The 16678-nt window shown below is 41.4% G+C and overlaps 1 protein-coding gene across 1 annotated transcript in view; it reads right to left on the bottom strand.

The window, feature by feature from the left end:
* Positions 1-823: 823 nt before the first annotated feature.
* The window catches only part of LOC148542658 (uncharacterized), a 282206-nt gene continuing 266351 nt past the window's right edge, over positions 824-16678 (bottom strand). The window contains exon 13 of the mRNA XM_088467431.1: positions 824-981. Within this exon, the coding sequence (XP_088323557.1) occupies positions 907-981 (75 nt within the window). The 3' untranslated portion in view covers positions 824-906. The remainder of the gene's footprint in view (positions 982-16678) is intronic.

Here is a 16678-nt window from a genome sequence, read left to right on the forward strand (position 1 = left end):
ACTGCTGGGGGCACTATATAAGGGGCTTACTACTAGGAGCACTGCACTGGGGGGGACCACTACTGGGAGCACTAAATAGGGAGGACCACTACAGGGGGCACTGTATAAGTGGCACTGGATAGGGGGGATCACTGCTGGGGGCCTGCATAAGTGGGACCACTACTGGGGGCACTGCATGCAAGGAGGACTACTGCTGGGGGCACTATATAAAGGGCACTGCATAGGGGGTACCACTACTGGGGGCACTGCATAGGGGGGACTACTACTGGGAGCACTATATAAAGGGCACTGCATAAGGGGGTACTACTACTGGGGGCACTGCATTGGGGAGACTGCTACTGGGGGCACTATATAAAGGGCACTGCATAAGGGGAACCACTACTGGGGGCACTTCATAGGGGGGGGCCACTACATGGGGCACTGCATAAGGGAGACCACTACTGGGGGCACTGAATAAGGGGAACTAATGAGGGGCTGCATAAGGGGGACCACAACTGGGGACATTGCATACTGGGGGTACTATATAAGGGGCACTACTGGGGTTAAGGTACATATGGAAAGGAATGTTCAGAGTGATGATAAAGGGGTGTGTGTCATGTTGACATGCCCCATTTTTAAGTGACCACGCCCATTTTCCGTGAATATTGCGGGGAGGGGGGCTCCATTTTTACATTTGCCCTGGACTCCAAATACCCTAGTTACGCCACTGATTATCAGGCTACTACTCACTGCACTCCAGATTGATAAGGGTTGCTGCTATTACTAAACTGCTAATTAAATTGTAAGTGACATTTTAGAGTAATAAACGTTTACATTTATTATAACTTTCCCTTCTCTCATTGTGGGAACTTTTCCACTATAACACATTACATGTATGTTGCCATAATCTATTTTCTTGTAATGGCATCATTCAGTTCTCTCCCCTTTCCATATGACAGTTGCATTTTGTTTTGGAAACGTAATTTCCAGGAATTTGTTCACCTGAGGGGAAAAAAAACCAAACAATCAGTACAGGGATCAATAATAGATTTTGTGCACCAATATTCAGTACAGCTGATGCCTCCAACAACCATATTTTTATTTAGTTTTATTCACCAACAATTTACCTTTAGATTGATTAAGGAAAATGAGCCTCACATATTTATATTTTCTGTAACAGTTGGTTTTGCACCAGTCTTGTAATACACAATTTAAATTAATCTGCCATTTACTGTATGACAATCATACCCATTTTACACCAGAGCAAAAACCTGGGTTTTTGCTGGGTCTACCCGGGTCGCAGCTCAGTGTAAAAGGGTCCTTGAAAAATAACCAGAGTCAAGTGACTTGGCAACCCAACCTAGGTAGCTACCAGGGACGGACCCAGGATTGACCTGGGTAATGGTGCAGTGTAAACGGCGCTACCCGGGTTATCCAACCTGGGTCATGCCTAAAATGAGCTGATTGGTGGTTGTGGAGCAGTCACCTCACACTTTTTATGACCTCACAAGTTTAGCAAGGCAGACCCAGGTTCAGTGAGAACGGAGCTGACCTGAGAGTAACCCAGATCGATGGTGCTGTGTAAACGGTGTCTGACCTGGGTTGGAACCATGTCTGAAAACCTAGGTCGGACCCGGGTTTTTGGTGGAAAAGAGGTATCAGGGTTTAGCAAATTGTCGCCACTTAGCCTTAAATACTTACTATGTGTAGGAATAATCTGATAGTTAAACAAATATATCCCTTCTTTGGCTAAGAAACTTACTGCATTAAATAAAGGGACTTTTATTATTTAGCACAAGATGGGGCAGATCAGGGTTTTTGTTCCTCCAATGTGTAGAAATGTCTTTATTTATAAATGTATTTACTGGAATAATTTTTTGCATACTGTTTACGTCATTGTACTACTAGAGGGGTACATCATTCGAAAGAGGAGACTCCCCCCTTTTAGACATGTTTGTGTGTTGGACAGTATGAGGGAGATAGGGTATAATGTTGTCTCCCCATCAGCTAATTATAATTTTCCATAGCGCTGGGTGATATTGTCTGGTGATCACAGGTTATCAACAGCAAATAGCTACTAAGGGACTCTGGGCCTAATTCAGACCCAGTCGCAAGTGCTGAGCGCTCGCAATCGGGTCGATGGTGGCCCACAGCTCATGCGCACGACGGAGCTGGCTCCGCCTTGCGCATGCGCGAGACCCAGCTAGCGATGGGCAATCCATCGCTCCGGGTCTCGCACCAAAGGGGGCGAGCTGTCGATGTTGAGGGCCAGGGGGGTGGCTGCCCAAACGCCTCGTTCCCGAGGGACCGCTTGCCGTTTGGGGGCGGCCCCACTGACATCACGAGTGATGTCAGTGGAGAGCTTCCGGCTCTGTTAGAGCCAAAAGCTCTCCAGGGCTTGCAATGAACGAGACCCTACCACAAGGGTCTCGTCGCAAGCCTGGTGGTCGCGATGGTCTTGACCATCGCGACCATCCTCATGGCTGCTCGCTATAGCTGTGGGTGGTCACCCACAGCTATGCGAGCGGCCAAGAGGCCGCTCCAAAAAAAAAAAAGCCCGGCGCTGATTCAGAGCGACCGCTCTGTCAGAGCGAGCGGCTCTGAATCAGGCCTCTCTTCTTTTATATGTGGCAATGCCAGTGTGCACAGGTGCAATTGTGGGTGTGATTGGGCACATAGTGCCCTCCCACCCATATAATAAAATGTGTGTTTTCAGCAACGCAGGGTACAGGGTACTGGTGATCACAGGTGATGAGAATAATGATATAAATTGAATCAGAAAAAAGAAGCTAGACTGAAATAGAAGGCATTTAGGTTAAGTTGCAGAGTGGTGTTTACACTTATTGAAGTAAAGTTGCAATAAATGAAAAAGCAAGGCTTCTGCATGACTTTCTAAATATATACTTATGTATTTCAAGGAAATTATACATATAAAACATCCGGGGGAAAATTTAATGAATAGAGATTTTTAATGCAACATTTTTTAAAGGCCAAACATTGTTGAAAAGTGGTGCTGTTGATAAATTAAAACACTACATTTACGTAGTAGTGTCTTTGCTTTGAAAATATTTAAATCAGGGAAAAAAATCACTGTTTTTCTTTACTATAATTAATTTTAATCCAATATTTTTTTTATACCAAGCCATGAAGTAATGCATTGAAATTGAAGTACAGTATACAGAACATGAAAAACATGAAATTTCAGTGTATGTTAATACAATATAGTGATGTATTTGAAAATACTGTTAACTATATTAATTCAAATTAAAATAAAATGAGAGATGCATATAACTTACCTCTTTTCCATTTACCAGTTTTATGAAACATTGCTTAATATGCACAGCAGCAAAATTATATATTAACTACTCAATGAAATCCACCAGTTACAAAATAATATATATAGATTTCTAGTAGGATACTGTTTTAAAACAACTACCAAGTAAACTTTGCAGTTTGCACACAATTCTGTCCTGATTTTTCTTAATTCAGGGATGTTAAGAGCTATGAGAAACCACTGACAGGAAGACTGATGTCCTGAAGGTGGTGAATAAACAATACATACCTTACCACTTGCCTGGCATTGTTGCATCAGATGCAACCATGCCAAGCTGGTATTTCCCAAGACAAGATTGCATCTGATGTGGTTATGGTGGTTACCACTATTAACCCTAGCTGGGATTCTGCCAGACAGCACTGTCCAGGATTCCCATGGTGGTGTGGGGCATGGCTCCAGTGATGTCACTGTCAATGTGTCCTGGGTCAGCCCTCTCTGCTGCTCCAATCCACCTGAGGAGGCCCCATGACTCACCACTCCTGTTGCTTTGGGACCTGTCCCCTTCTTTTATCACAGATGCCGGAGATGGGAGAAAGGCAGGCAGGTAACGTGGCTGACAGTTACTTAGATGGGTAATGTGAGGATAGGGGGCACATGCTCTCTTGACATTTTTATGAATAGGGTTTTTTTAAGATTCTATTTAATCTGATCACTGACATCCCATCCATCTCTCAGCACCCCATTCTCTGATACCCCCTGCCATCTCTGCATTCCCTGGCACACTAGGTCATGTCTCCAACACCCTTTATCTGACAATCCCAGCCATTCTTTGCATGTGGACCCATCACTTGCTAAGTCTGCCACTGGATAGACTATACTGATAGGATCTCCAAGCAGCCATGCCTCCCCCTGCTCTCTCCACCTCCCAACCAGCTGTCAGGCATGAGTAATCCTTAGGACCACCCACTGTTGATGGCTGATCTTCTTGCAGAACTGTAAAAGCCCAGCAAGAAGTGTAATGCCATACATCCACTAGCAGACCAAAAATCTACTGCACGATTACGACATTGTAATTGTGCAGTCGTTTCACAGTCTGTGCTGTGCCTGCACTGCATGTTCAGTCATTCAGTGCAGGCACATCAATCATCCCCTAACATGCTCAACCTGACGTTATCGTCAGGTTGACCAGCATGTTCGGGCGATGATTCATGTCGGAAACGACCAGCGGTAGCGCGCATCGCCGGTCGTTTCCATCATTAATGTGTCTGATTCATGCACGATTCATTAAAGAAATCTGGAATTTGATGCTGATGCCTATAAAACTTTTCTCCCTGTTTTGGCCTCACCCATTAGAGTTCCTCCCATATTTAATTAAAGAAGTACCAGAATTAAGTATCTCGAACTAGTCTTCTCCTACTCCTTTAGTTTCTCCCTTCCCTGCCTCCTCATCTTCATCAATAGTGTATTTTCACCAAAGAAACCTCAATATCCTAGACACAGCCCTATTCTTCTCATCTTCTTGCCCCTATGCCTACCTTTTCTTGCCCTAACCAGACTCTATCCCTATTCAACCCCACCCTCACTTTTGCCCTGGACTGTTCTGTTCCATCTGTTACTATCTGCCTCTCTTGGTCCACACCCCAACCTTGGTATTCCAAACTTACCTGCTTCTGCAAAAACTGCTCTCACACTGCTGAGTGCTACTGATTGAAGTACTGTAGTGCTCTCAGGACAACTTTAAGCCACTTCAAATGCATCCTTTCCTCCTACAGCTCTGCACTTTCCTTCCAAGCTATTTTCTTTTAATCATTTAATTTTCTCCCAATCTTACAATTCTTGCCATTTATTCATTACCTTCAGAAGCTCCCTCTGCCCCATCTGTTTCTAAGCCTATTCCCACTTTGCTTTTTGCCATCTGACTTTGTGACCCATTTTACATCCAAAATAGATCATATCACCTGAGATATCACATCCATTTGATCTCCTACTGTCTCACTACTATCTTTCATCTACTGCCATCCCTTTCCATCTTTTTTCCCCAACTACATTACCCTTGACCCCATTCCTTCTCAGTGCCTCCATTTTCACTCTCTTGACTCCTTCTCCCACTTTGTCCACCTTTTCAACACGAGCCTCTCATCTGGTATGTCCCCTCCTTCTTCGAAAAAAACCCTCTCTTGACCCATATTTTATCTTTAATCACCTCCCAATTTCTTGCCTTTCTTTTGCCTTCAAGATCCTTGATTGACTTGTCTATCAATGCCTTAACACTTTACTCTACTCCTAAGGGTATATTTACTAAAGTGAGAGTTTTTAGTAGTGGAGATGTTGCCCATAGCAATCAGATTATACCTAACATTTAACTAGCACATTCGAAAATATAATAGCTAGAATCTGATTGGTTGCTATGGGCAACATCTCAACTTCTAAAAACTCTAATTTTAGTACATTTACCCCCTAGTCTCTTCTGGATCCACAACAATCTGATTTTCATTCCCTCCACTTAACAGAAACTGCCATTTTTAGGACCCCTGGTGATCTCCTCACTGCTAAATCAAAGGATCACATCTCTCTCTAATCATCCTCCTTGAACATCTGCTCTCTTTGATACTATGGACCATCCTCTTCTCCTTCAAACACTCCACTCTTTTGGTCTATGTGACTATGTAATCTCATGGTTGACTTTCTACTTCTCTAACTACTCCTCATCTGTCTCTTCCTCTGGCTTGACGTCCCTCTCTCCAATTGTATGTTCTTAGGCCCCTTCTCTTCTCTCATTTCACCTACTTACTTTTATCAGCTATGTTGGTCTCCAATACCACTTCTTTGCTGATATTACCCAAACTTACCTCTCCTCTGAGTCCTGTTTTGTGTTTCTGGCTTTCTAATATCTTCTCCTTGATGTCTCAGCAGTTTCTCCAACTCAAAATATCCAAAGCAGAACTTATTGTACTCTTCCCATTAATAAACACCTTACCTTACCTTCTCATTCTATTGACAGTACCATTATCAATTTTGTCACCCAAGCCTGTTACCTGAATTTAACTCTTCTTCATTCTTCACTCTCCTCATCCAGTTTAACTCACAAGCATGCATTTCCAAATTTTCAATATTTCTAGAATCAAACACTTTCTCAGCACTGATGCCACCAAATTGCTCATCCATGCACTTATAATTTATCATTTGTACTACTGCAACCTCCTAATGTCTGCCCTTCCACTCAGTCACGTGTCTCAACTTGACTTTATCTTTAATGCTGCAGTCCATCCCTTTAACCTCTCCCAAATCTGTGTTGGCTTCTTCCCTCTGCCAACTACTTCACTGGCTTCCAATTCATCTTGGGGTATTAGTAAAATTTGTAGCCCTAACATATAACACCCTCAAAATCACTCCACTACCCCCTACTGTACATCTCCAATGTAATTTCTGTTAACATTTGCCTAACCTGAAATGGGTATATCTCTTTCAATATACACAACTTCATGAACCCTTAAGACTCACCTTTCCTGCCTATTAGCCTTCTTCATTACACCTTAGTCTTCTCATCTGACACTCCACCTATTCTCTTTTCAATTTACCCTGCTGGTTTCTTTTTCAATTTACCCTGCTGGTTTCACCTTTTCCCTCTTAGACTGTAAGCCTACACAGACAGTACCCTCATCCCTTATTCTCTCCTCCTAGCACTATCCCTGTCACCAGTGTCCCCTGTTCCCCTGTCTCCCATTCCCCACTAACATATTTGATCATCTGTATCTGCCACCTTAATTAGCACATTTTCAATACTTGCTTTTACAAGCCATAAAGAATCTTTCTACCTTTCCCCTTACTTCTCCCATTGCTTCCACCTTGTTTGGTTCTATCATTTTGTTATAGTTATCCAAGATTCTACCTTTCCCCTTACTTCTCCCATTGCTTCCACCTTATGTTTGGTTCTATCATTTTGTTATAGTTATCCTATGAATTGATGTACAGTTATTGTGACACATTGTGGTCCCTGTAAGAGTGTTGATTACCTGTTTTTGATCTGGACAGGGACTGAGGAACAGTTTGTGAAGTTTATGTCTACACATAATAGATCAGGTAGCCCTATTCTATTTACTTTTAACATCAATAGATGTTCAATTAATTTTTTAGATGTGGCTGTCTCTCTAAATGAAGGTGTGCTATCTACAACTCTTTATCAACATCTTACAGATTGCAACACTCTGCTGCATGCGAATAGCTTTCATCCAAAACCTTGTAAATACAGCTTGCCTTTTTCTCAATTCGTTAGAGCTAGGAGAGTTTGTAGTGATCCAGCAGTAGCTGAAGAACACATTAATTTGATAATGAGCAAGTTTGAAGAGAGCGGCTATGATAAGAGACCTATGCTGAAAGCTAAGGAACGTGCTATGTTAATCCCCCACCAGCAGTTGTTAACGAAGACAGAGAAGAATAATGTCAAGAGACGTATCCCATAGGTTAATCATTATAGCTCTATTAGCATTCTAGTCAGACAGACGGCCAAGCAATCGTACAGTCTGATGCTACTTTAAATCTTCATGGAATTGATATTATGCCCTGTTACATGAGAAGGCGTATGATAAAGGACTGGGTTATGAAAACAGACATTACCGGGCTGCAACATAAACATAGTGAGCAAATACTCTTTATGTCATCTAGGCCTGGGTGCTACAGGTGCCTGGGGTGCCTTACATACAGATATATGCAGACAGGCATTAGTTTTAACCATCCACACAGTGGAATGCATCTGATGATTAGCCATAGGGTCACATTTACAACCAGGTTAATTGTGTACCTTATTACATGCCCATGCGGCCTCAGTTATGTAGGAAAGACAGAGAGAACATTATGAGAAAGAATGGCTGTACACTGCTCTTTCTATTAAACAGGCGATTGAGAGTTGAGTTAGCGATCATCCGGTAGTCTGGCACTTTGTGTCTGCCAGGCATAGTTTGTCAACTCTGAAGTACATCATTATTGATCACATACCAACTAAAATACACTGAGGTGACTGGTCTCAAAAGTTGTTAAGATGTGAGGCCATGTGGAGTCTTAGATTAGGGACTTTATCAACCAAAGGGTTAAACAGGAATGCTGGTCTACATTGCTTTCTAAGATGTTACATTATTCATATGACAGTGATGATTGCCTCTATTGGAAGTTTGGACATAAGGGGGTTTAGGGAGTAAAGGAGATGTAGAGCAGTTTTTTCTGTGTATTCATAGGTTAGGTGGTAGCTGTTACATTATATGTGTTTTATTATTCTTTGTAACTTTACTGTGCAACAATGTATTTATGATAATTAGGTGCAGTCGGGCTGTTGGAAACAGACCAATGGGGTCATTTAAAGGCGTCCTTGTTGGGACTGGGGGACTGGCTGCACACGTGGGTGAAGGTGATGGTTTATAAGGTTGGTACATTTGTTCGTATGTTTTATGGCCTGATGACGAGACAATAGAGTCTCAAAACAACGATTATACTACTGCCTGTGTCGGTGTATGATTTTATGACTGCCGCCTCTTGCCTACCGTATGTTGGATCCCAGGTTGGGGTACCTAGTAGAGCACCGGTGAAAATCTATTTGGAGATTCAGGTGTGCTGCCTGTCAATTTATATATATGTATACCTTTGGCATGCTTTCTTAAGTAATATTAGGAGTTTTTGGGCTTCTTTAATATGTTATCCATTATGTACTGTATTTTCTTCATTTATGTTAATACAGCATATGGCTAGATTGAACATCACTATGCTTTATTTTCTGGTCACATACTTGTTTTTGCAGAGTTACTTGCCTGACTGTTATTTGGCAGGTCACACTGCCATTTAGATGTATCTTTTTATATGTCTATATCATCTTGTTTTAGAATGACGTTATGTCTATTAATCAGTGATGGTTCAGGCAATTGTTGCACGCCGATTCTTGACATACTTCCTGTATATGTCACTATGGTGATTGTTACTATAGAATCTGTACACAATGAGGTACATTGCGCTGATGCGTGATGACGTCATGTGTGAGCGCCTACCTGTGATGTTCGCAGGAGGCGAGTTCACACGCTGGGTGGAAGGTATAAGGTAAGAGATGTTTGTTACTATGTAAATGCTTACTGACGAAATTCTGTTTATAGAATGAAAATTTAAGTCACCTTGTGTGCTTGTGTAATTTCTTCCTTTGCTGTGCCGTGAGTGCCACTCTTCTACAGATATCTTTATGTGTGATCACATTGTGGAGGCACCAGGCTGCCAGTACATTTAATGAGGGAGTGGCGGATCGTTTGACTGTTTGTTATGGAACATGCCTCGCAGCACCGGGGAATGAACCAGGTCAAGGCAGCCCTGCTATTTATTCTGTTCTCTATTCAGTGAAGTGAACTTTTTTTTATTGTTTGTTTTTTGCACTCTTAGCTTTTGGACACTTATTGGTGATTTTAGTGCACTACTGGAATATATCTACATATAATATCTAATTGTGTGCACACTTTTTTGTGCTCATATACTTGTGCATTCTACTGTGGATTTCTTCAGCTGACCATGGATCCTACTCCAGATAGTGACCAGATTTTTGACCCCTTGACTTTACCACAGTATGAGCTTCTTAGCTTCTGAGAATCTGATGCCAAAGCCATCCTACTTAAAGATGAGCTCTTTAAACAAGCAGAAGCCTCGTCTATTGACTCATTACACAGATATTTGATCAAACTTAAAAAGAAAGAAATAGATTTTAACTATTATGCTATCTCCTTAAGTGATTATTATCGCTCCAAAAAAATCCCCCCGGGTTTTAGAGTACGCAACTGCCCCACTATAGGAAGGTTTGACCCACAGTTTTGCCATAAATGGATTGCTATTCTCAACAAATGCTAACTCGACCTAATGTTATTAGTGATAGAACAATCCAATAAAGAGATTGAGATTCTTAAAGATAAAATATTAAATTTTGAGACTGTCCATTTGTCTGTCCTGAAATCCGACACTGAGGAGGATTGGATAGGCAAACTTAATGCCCAATTAACTAATTAAAACGGGAACTGATTAAATTTAAGAAGGACAAACTCACCAAAGTGGAGGCAGACTACGAACAATATCAAGTGTACCATTGGCTAACTGGTAATAGGTCTGGGGACACTAAACGCCCTTCTTTCGTAAACCTAACTATCATAGGACAGTCCTTGACACTGACACATCTGCTGATAGTACAAGCAACCCCAGTGATACTGAGGGACTGAATAGACGACGCAGAGGACCAACTATCCCTTTAGGGGTTGTCACACGGACAAAAGGTGGCGCAAACAATGACCAAATAGGAGGGGCAGGCAGAATAGGCGACAGCGGACATGGAAAAAAGCCGCCCGTACTGCCAAAGAGGAGATAGTCTTTAATCTTTCTTCCTACTCGTTATCTATACATGAGCAAAGCATTCTTGCTAAGGGTCTATCTTTTGTTCCAACTAATCAGTTTAATGATTTAAGATGGCAGAGTGAGAAGTTCCAACTGCATCATAAGCTCAAATTTAAAGACTTTTTTGTGAAAAATTAATCGGTCTCTAGACCTTCAAATGAGATCCCAGATAAATTAAATATTTTGAAAAAACCAACTACCTTTGAACCACTATCTAATAATTCCTCCATAAAATTTTTTATTAGAGTTCTTGAACAAGATGTGTCCCGGGAGATTAATAATTTTAAGCCATTTTACCCTAATTTGTCAAGTGAGGAAAGGAAAGCCTTGCAGTGTCTCAGAGACAATGACAACTTATAATTCGCCCTGCTGACAAAGGGGGTGCTATTGTTCTCCAGGATCTTTCTGATTATCGTATAGAGATTAACCGACAACTTAATGAGCCAGGAGTATATTTAAAACTTAAAGGGGATCCGACTACCTCTTTTAAAAAAGAATTGCAAGAGATTCTCTGTTTGGCTAAAGATGCACCTCTAATTAATGAGAGGTTATTTGATATATTATTACCTGAGTTTCCAATTTTACCTCTTTTATATACATTACCTAAGATCCATAAGGAACTCTCCCCTCCGCCTGGCAGGCCTATCATCTCGGCCCGTGGGTCGTTATTTCAACCTACTGCAATATACCTTGATTTGATACTTCAACCATTGATTTGTGAACATCCCCACTTTTTGTTGGATACCATGATGCTACTGCGTGAACTTAAGAACCTTACTGACCTCCCTAATGATGTGTGGCTTGTGACGGCTGACGTAACTAGTTTGTATACCATCATCCCTCATCATGAAGGTTTAGCATCGGTCAGAAGGTTACTATTAAGCAAGAATATATTTAATGTTGCACATGTGGACATTTTACTTATATTGTTGGAATTGATACTAACTAAAATTTTCTTCTTTTTTGACAATGGGTATTGTCTACAGAGTAAAGGATGCGCAATGGGTCCTTCGGTGGCACCGACTTATGCTAACACTTTTATGTTTGATATTGAGGATAAGCTGTTCTTCAATGATGTTAGTGTGTCTAGTAAGATCCCATTTTATAAGAGATACTTAGACAATCTTTTATTCTTCTGGTGTGGCACTAAAGTAGAGCTTGAACAGATTTTTTAAACCCATAATGCATCTAGTTGCCCAGTCAAGTTTACGTTTAAAATGCATCAAAGCACTATTGAGTTCTTGGATGTGCAGATCTCATTGAGAGACTCTAATATTAGTACTACTGTGTTTCATAAAAATACTGACCGTAATACGTATCTACATGCGACTAGTTGTCATCCTGTCAGCATGAAATCTGGGATTCCATATTCCCAAATGTTAAGGGTTAAATGCATCAATAATGATTCCACTAAGGCTGAGGAACAGATTAATGTTTTGATTGAACGTTTTGTCTCACGAGGCTATGGTCGTGATTATTTAATAGGTTTGAAACAGAAGGTGATGCAGATTGATCAGAGTGTTTTGTTAAACAAAAAACTACAAACGGTTAGTTGCGAGAAATTCCCCTGGGTGTCTCAATATAACATCTGTTCACCGGTAATTAATAAGGTATCCAAAAGACTCTGGAAATTGATCCAGATAGATAAAGATCTTAAATTAAATGTTTGCGCTTTGATGCCCTGTTACTCAAGATCGAGTAACCTTAGGGATATACTAATGAAGAACGATATCTCTGGTTGTGGTAAAACACATACTACTCACACTTTCCTGGCAAAAAACCTAGGTTGTTTCAAATGCCTTTGTGTGACCTGTAGGTATTTGCTTACCGAGATGGTTTTTACCATCCACACTCCGGGAAAGAGTTGCGTATTAGGGGCCTGATTCAGAGCTGAACGCTCTGACCAGAGCGCTCGCTCTGAATCAGGGCCCCCCTCCATGAAAATGGAGCGTCCTCCTGGACACTCGCATAGCTGTGGGTGACCACCCACAGCATATGCGAGCGTCCATGATGATGGTCGCGATGGTCTTGACCATCGCGACCATCGGGCTTGCGTCGGAGACCCTGCGGTAGGGTCTCGCTGCCGCAAGCCCTGGAGTGATTTTGGCTCTATCAGAACGCATTGAACGCCATGGGAATGCCTCCGTCTGGCAGGCACACCCCCGGCACGCCCTCCAAAGGGGGCGTGCTGTCAATCAACATCGACAGCACGCCCCGTTTGGAGCGAGACCCGGAGCAATGGAGAGCCCGTCGCTCGCCGGGTCTCGCGCATGCGCACGACGGAGCTCCCTCCATCGTGCGCATGCGCAGTGGGGGAACATCGACCCGCTTGCGAGCGTCCTGATGCTCACAAGCGGGTCTGAATGCCCCCGTAGGTTCCATTTAACTTGTGAATCCTCCAATGCAATTTACCAGATTATTTGCCCTTGTGGCTATACATACATCGGTAAAACTTCTAGGAAGTTCAAAGAGAGGGCATACATCTCTCCTCTATTAGAGCAGCCCTGTCTAGTGGTAGTAGTGACCAGCCGGTGGCCAGGCATTTTATTGAAGCCGGGCACGGTCTGGCTAGTCTTCAATACCGCATGATCGATCACATCCCTCAACCTAAAAGAGGTGGTGATCGTAATACTGTAAACTTTTATTGAGACGTGAAGCCTTCTGGATACACACCTTAGATGTCATAGCCACCAAGGGGTTAAATGAAATATTACCTTTGGCATGCTTTCTTAAGTAATATTAGGAGTTTTTGGGCTTCTTTAATATGTTGTCCATTATGTACTGTATTTTCTTCATTTCTGTTAATACAGCATATGGCTAGTTTGAACATCACTATGCTTTATTTTCTGGTCACATACTTGTTTTTACAGAGTTACTTGCCTGATTGTTATTTGGCAGGTCACACTGCCATTTAGATGTATCTTTTTATATGTCTATATCATCTTGTTTTAGAATGACGTTATGTCTATTAATCAGTGATGGTTCAGGCAATTGTTGCACGCCGATTCTTGACATACTTCCTGTATATGTCACTATGGTGATTGTTACTATAGAATCTGTACACAATGAGGTACATTGCGCTGATGCGTGATGACGTCATGTGTGAGCGCCTACCTGTGATGTGCGCAGGAGGCGAGTTCACACGCTGGGTGGAAGGTATAAGGTAAGAGATGTTTGTTACTATGTAAATGCTTACTGATGAAATTCTGTTTATAGAATGAAAATTGAAGTCACCTTGTGTGCTTGTGTAATTTCTTCCTTTTCTGTGCCGTGAGTGCCACTCTTCTACAGATATCTTTATGTGTGATCACATTGTGGAGGCACCAGGCTGCCAGTACATTTAATGAGGGAGTGGCGGATCGTTTGACTGTTTGTTATGGAACATGCCTCGCAGCACCGGGGAATGAACCAGGTCACGGCAGCCCTGCTATTTATTCTGTTCTCTATTCAGTGAAGTGAACTTTTTTTTATTGTTTGTTTTTTGCACTCTTAGCTTTTGGACACTTATTGGTGATTTTAGTGCACTACTGGAATATATCTACATATAATATCTAATTGTGTGCACACTTTTTTGTGCTCATATACTTGTGCATTCTACTGTGGATTTCTTCAGCTGACCATGGATCCTACTCCAGATAGTGACCAGATTTTTGACCCCTTGACTTTACCACAGTATGAGCTTCTTAGCTTCTGAGAATCTGATGCCGAAGCCATCCTACTTAAAGATGAGCTCTTTAAACAAGCAGAAGCCTCGTCTATTGACTCATTACACAGATATTTGATCAAACTTAAAAAGAAAGAAATAGATTTTAACTATTATGCTATCTCCTTAAGTGATTATTATCGCTCCAAAAAAATCCCCCCGGGTTTTAGAGTACGCAACTGTCCCACTATAGGAAGGTTTGACCCACAGTTTTGCCATAAATGGATTGCTATTCTCAACAAATGCTAACTCGACCTAATGTTATTAGTGATAGAACAATCCAATAAAGAGATTGAGATTCTTAAAGATAAAATATTAAATTTTGAGACTGTCCATTTGTCTGTCCTGAAATCCGACACTGAAGAGGATTGGATAGGCAAACTTAATGCCCAATTAACTAATTAAAACGGGAACTGATTAAATTTAAGAAGGACAAACTCACCAAAGTGGAGGCAGACTACGAACAATATCAAGTGTACCATTGGCTAACTGGTAATAGGTCTGGGGACACTAAACGCCCTTCTTTCGTAAACCTAACTATCATAGGACAGTCCTTGACACTGACACATCTGCTGATAGTACAAGCAACCCCAGTGATACTGAGGGACTGAATAGACGACGCAGAGGACCAACTATCCCTTTAGGGGTTGTCACACGGACAAAAGGTGGCGCAAACAATGACCAAATAGGAGGGGCAGGCAGAATAGGCGACAGCGGACATGGAAAAAAGCCGCCCGTACTGCCAAAGAGGAGATAGTCTTTAATCTTTCTTCCTACTCGTTATCTATACATGAGCAAAGCATTCTTGCTAAGGGTCTATCTTTTGTTCCAACTAATCAGTTTAATGATTTAAGATGGCAGAGTGAGAAGTTCCAACTGCATCATAAGCTCAAATTTAAAGACTTTTTTGTGAAAAATTAATCGGTCTCTAGACCTTCAAATGAGATCCCAGATAAATTAAATATTTTGAAAAAACCAACTACCTTTGAACCACTATCTAATAATTCCTCCATAAAATTTTTTATTAGAGTTCTTGAACAAGATGTGTCCCGGGAGATTAATAATTTTAAGCCATTTTACCCTAATTTGTCAAGTGAGGAAAGGAAAGCCTTGCAGTGTCTCAGAGACAATGACAACTTATAATTCGCCCTGCTGACAAAGGGGGTGCTATTGTTCTCCAGGATCTTTCTGATTATCGTATAGAGATTAACCGACAACTTAATGAGCCAGGAGTATATTTAAAACTTAAAGGGGATCCGACTACCTCTTTTAAAAAAGAATTGCAAGTGATTCTCTGTTTGGCTAAAGATGCACCTCTAATTAATGAGAGGTTATTTGATATATTATTACCTGAGTTTCCAATTTTACCTCTTTTATATACATTACCTAAGATCCATAAGGAACTCTCCCCTCCGCCTGGCAGGCCTATCATCTCGGCCCGTGGGTCGTTATTTCAACCTACTGCAATATACCTTGATTTGATACTTCAACCATTGATTTGTGAACATCCCCACTTTTTGTTGGATACCATGATGCTACTGCGTGAACTTAAGAACCTTACTGACCTCCCTAATGATGTGTGGCTTGTGACGGCTGACGTAACTAGTTTGTATACCATCATCCCTCATCATGAAGGTTTAGCATCGGTCAGAAGGTTACTATTAAGCAAGAATATATTTAATGTTGCACATGTGGACATTTTACTTATATTGTTGGAATTGATACTAACTAAAATTTTCTTCTTTTTTGACAATGGGTATTGTCTACAGAGTAAAGGATGCGCAATGGGTCCTTCGGTGGCACCGACTTATGCTAACACTTTTATGTTTGATATTGAGGATAAGCTGTTCTTCAATGATGTTAGTGTGTCTAGTAAGATCCCATTTTATAAGAGATACATAGACAATCTTTTATTCTTCTGGTGTGGCACTAAAGTAGAGCTTGAACAGATTTTTGAAACCCATAATGCATCTAGTTGCCCAGTCAAGTTTACGTTTAAAATGCATCAAAGCACTATTGAGTTCTTGGATGTGCAGATCTCATTGAGAGACTCTAATATTAGTACTACTGTGTTTCATAAAAATACTGACCGTAATACGTATCTACATGCGACTAGTTGTCATCCTGTCAGCATGAAATCTGGGATTCCATATTCCCAAATGTTAAGGGTTAAATGCATCAATAATGATTCCACTAAGGCTGAGGAACAGATTAATGTTTTGATTGAACGTTTTGTCTCACGAGGCTATGGTCGTGATTATTTAATAGGTTTGAAACAGAAGGTGATGCAGATTGATCAGAGTGTTTTGTTAAACAAAAAA

This window comes from Taudactylus pleione, unplaced genomic scaffold, assembly GCF_031769625.1.
Source record: "Taudactylus pleione unplaced genomic scaffold, aTauple2 ptg000010l, whole genome shotgun sequence".
Lineage (NCBI taxonomy): Eukaryota > Metazoa > Chordata > Amphibia > Anura > Myobatrachidae > Taudactylus > Taudactylus pleione.